The sequence below is a fragment of the Rutidosis leptorrhynchoides genome, chromosome 2, assembly GCF_046630445.1.
Source record: "Rutidosis leptorrhynchoides isolate AG116_Rl617_1_P2 chromosome 2, CSIRO_AGI_Rlap_v1, whole genome shotgun sequence".
Classification (NCBI taxonomy): Eukaryota; Viridiplantae; Streptophyta; class Magnoliopsida; order Asterales; family Asteraceae; genus Rutidosis; species Rutidosis leptorrhynchoides.
This window is the reverse complement of record NC_092334.1, coordinates 231,301,257-231,304,054: the sequence shown is the minus strand read 5'-3', so window position 1 is coordinate 231,304,054 and position 2,798 is coordinate 231,301,257. Positions and strand designations below refer to the sequence as shown.

The 2,798-nt window shown below is 38.7% G+C and overlaps 1 protein-coding gene across 1 annotated transcript; it reads right to left on the bottom strand.

Annotated features, from left to right (window-relative positions):
• Positions 1-457: 457 nt before the first annotated feature.
• Positions 458-2,140, bottom strand: LOC139888592 (uncharacterized). The gene is made up of 5 exons (XM_071871592.1): positions 1,883-2,140; positions 1,487-1,736; positions 1,361-1,440; positions 1,153-1,240; positions 458-1,062 (listed from the first exon to the last, which is right to left on the bottom strand). Exons 1-5 carry the CDS (start codon positions 2,138-2,140, stop codon positions 458-460), a joined length of 1,281 nt encoding a protein of 426 aa, XP_071727693.1.
• Between the last annotated feature and the right edge of the window lie 658 nt (positions 2,141-2,798).

Sequence of the window (2,798 nt, the reverse complement as noted above, 5' to 3'; positions counted from 1 at the left end):
ACTTGATCATATACATACATATGTATATGTATATTTTTAGTGTGAAAAGCCACTTAAGGACAAAGACGCGAAACTGATGAACCGCGGTAAATGCTAATAAATGCGGTGAGATTACGCGGAATATTAAAGAGTGCGTAGGATTCTCGTAGTACTTGTGCGGAATGCCTAAGTGCGCGCACATCTTACTTCTGCGCGGATCTCAAGCCTATAAATAGTGAGCGTGGCCTCTCATTTTAGGTTGTTGATTCTGGAAGAATTGCTCTAGCCATATTGATCTCACTCGTGAATTTGCCCGAGACTTAATCTTTGTTGGTTAAGGTAATTTACGAAGACCGGGACATGGTTGTTGATCGTTTAGCACTTAACGAAATATGACAATAAGATCCCAAAACCATAATCAACATCCATTACACCCCCTTCATTGTACTCAATCCTTGATTAGCCTTAATTAGATAATCTAGGATTGATCATGAGAGACTGAATAAAGTTGAGAAGCGTCTTCATTCCAGTACCAATAATCAGGAGATTCGAGAACATTAACATTGGCAAGAAGAGACATTAATTCGACCAATAGAGACGATTCAATACCTCCGCGAGGCGGGCGCCTCCAATGCCAAATCCAATTGTTTGATACAAATTGAGCAGCAACATTACATGAATGATTAGTATCCAACATGTAAAGACGACGGAAACGAGAGCTTAAAGGAGTACCTTCCAACCAAGGATCATGCCAAAAATTAGCAAGATTACCATTACCTAAATAAATTCTTAAACCATTCAAAGGAAGAATGTGTTTATGATATAAACTGTTGATACATTTAACAATTGAAACCCATAAGCCACAATTAGAGGTAGTAACAGGAAGAGTATTACCATAACATGGACCATGAATAGAAGTGATAATCTTGACCCAAGTTGCATCTCGAGTAGAAAAGAACCTCCACCTCCATTTATAAATAAGAGCTAAATTCAAAGATCGCAAACTCGCCACATTTAAACCACCATTAGAAAGCGGATTAAGAATTGTGCGCCATTTGATCCAATGAATTTTCTTTGACCCGTCTTGAGAGCCCCAAAAGAAGTTAGACCGCAAAGATTCAAGTTTATCGATGACCTTTTGAGGGGCTTTGAAAGTAGAAAAATATTAGGTACCAATCGAACTCAAAACAGATTTCGTTAAAGTAAGCCGACCACCAATCGAGATCATGTTTGCTTTCCAAGATGATAAACGCTTCTTGACCTTTTCAAAAATGCAATTCCAACTCGAAATACGATTCATATTTTGCCCTACCGGGAGACCGAGAAATGTGAATGGAAGATTACCAGGAGCGCAACCAATGACCGAAGCGAGACGACATACCTCTTGATGCTGAATGCCCACTCCGGTCAAAGATGATTTATGGAGGTTGATCATTAGACCCGAGATTGCAAAGAAGCAGCCTAGAATAACAATCAGATTAGAAATATTTTCTTCGAAACCAATTACCCACGAAAAGAACGTCATCCGCATACATGCTAAGAGAGAAGGTGACATGCTGATGATTGTGACCAATTCGAAGTCCTTGGAATAACATGGAATCAGAAGAGTCTTTAATAGCCGCTTGCACCCTTCCATTCCAATAATAAAAAGGAAAGGAGATAATGGATCTCCTTGCCTCAAGCCCTGCTCTATAGAAAATTCTTCCGACGGACTTCCATTTAGAAGTAGAGAAGAATGAGATGAAACAAGACAGGCTCTAATCCAACCAATCCATTTAGAGTTAAAACCCATGTAATGAAGCATGGAAAAAATGTAATCCCAATGAATCGAGTCGAAAGCCTTATCAAAATCAACTTTGAAAAGCATTGCCTTCTTTTTTCGTTTCTTGCACTAATTTATCACCTCATTTATAATAAGGGGACCGTCAAGGATTTGCCGCCCTTTTACAAAAGCAGTTTGTTCTGGGCTAATTACCTCGTCAATCACCAATGCCAATTGCGTTGCTAGACACTTCGCAATAATTTTGTATTGAAGTCCGATTAAACTGATAGGACGGAAGTCTTGAACAAATATAGGATTATCCTTTTTCGGGATTAAGGAAAAGAATGAAGCATTACAACCTCTCGGGATCATACCAGAGTCTTGAAAATCCCGAGCCATAGCAACAACATCATCTTTAATGAGATGCCAAAAGTGCTTTACGAATTTAAAAGTGAAGCCATCCGGTCCCGGAGACTTGTCAAAACTCTAACAGGTTCAACTTCACAATCGGATTTAGGTTAACTAACCTAAACCCTAGCTTAATAATAATCATTTCTAGTTTGATAAATAAATGGATGGTTTTTTCAAGGAGGCTCACGGTTCACATACGGCTCTAGTTATTGAGTAAACAGCAAGTGTCGATTTATTGGTGACTTGACTAACTCTTAGAGCCTAAAGTAAATTTCAGGCAGGATTTAAAACTCATGGAAATTTGATTTTACCATTTTCATGGCGTCTCAATTTTATTTTTTAAAATTTTTTCCTACTTATTGGTCGGAGGTCCACTCGGAAGCAATCTCTCTATCCGTCGAATAGAGAGAGGGATGAATTTCTCTACTTTTGAGAGTGTTTTCACTCTGGGGTGGAGAAATGACTTCTCTTTATTCTCAGGTAGGGGAAGGATTGTCTACATCGCACCTCCCTCATACACCACTTATGTGGTATTGGGTTTTGTTGTTGTTGTTGTTGTTGTTGTTGTTGTTGTTGTTGTTGCTGCTCACGGTTCACAACTACTTATCTGTGGATGATTTTGTTTCAATAGTGTTTTGTTTATCGT

Coding starts and splice junctions, on each gene's coding strand:
- LOC139888592 (XM_071871592.1), bottom strand. CDS start 2,140: ATGGCTCGGGATTTTCAAGACTCTGGTATGATCCCGAGAGGTTGTAAT. Junction 1,441..1,486: donor GGATGACGTTCTTTTCGTGG/GTAATTGGTTTC, acceptor TTGTTATTCTAG/GCTGCTTCTTTGCAATCTCG. Junction 1,241..1,360: donor TGGGCATTCAGCATCAAGAG/GTATGTCGTCTC, acceptor ATTTTTGAAAAG/GTCAAGAAGCGTTTATCATC.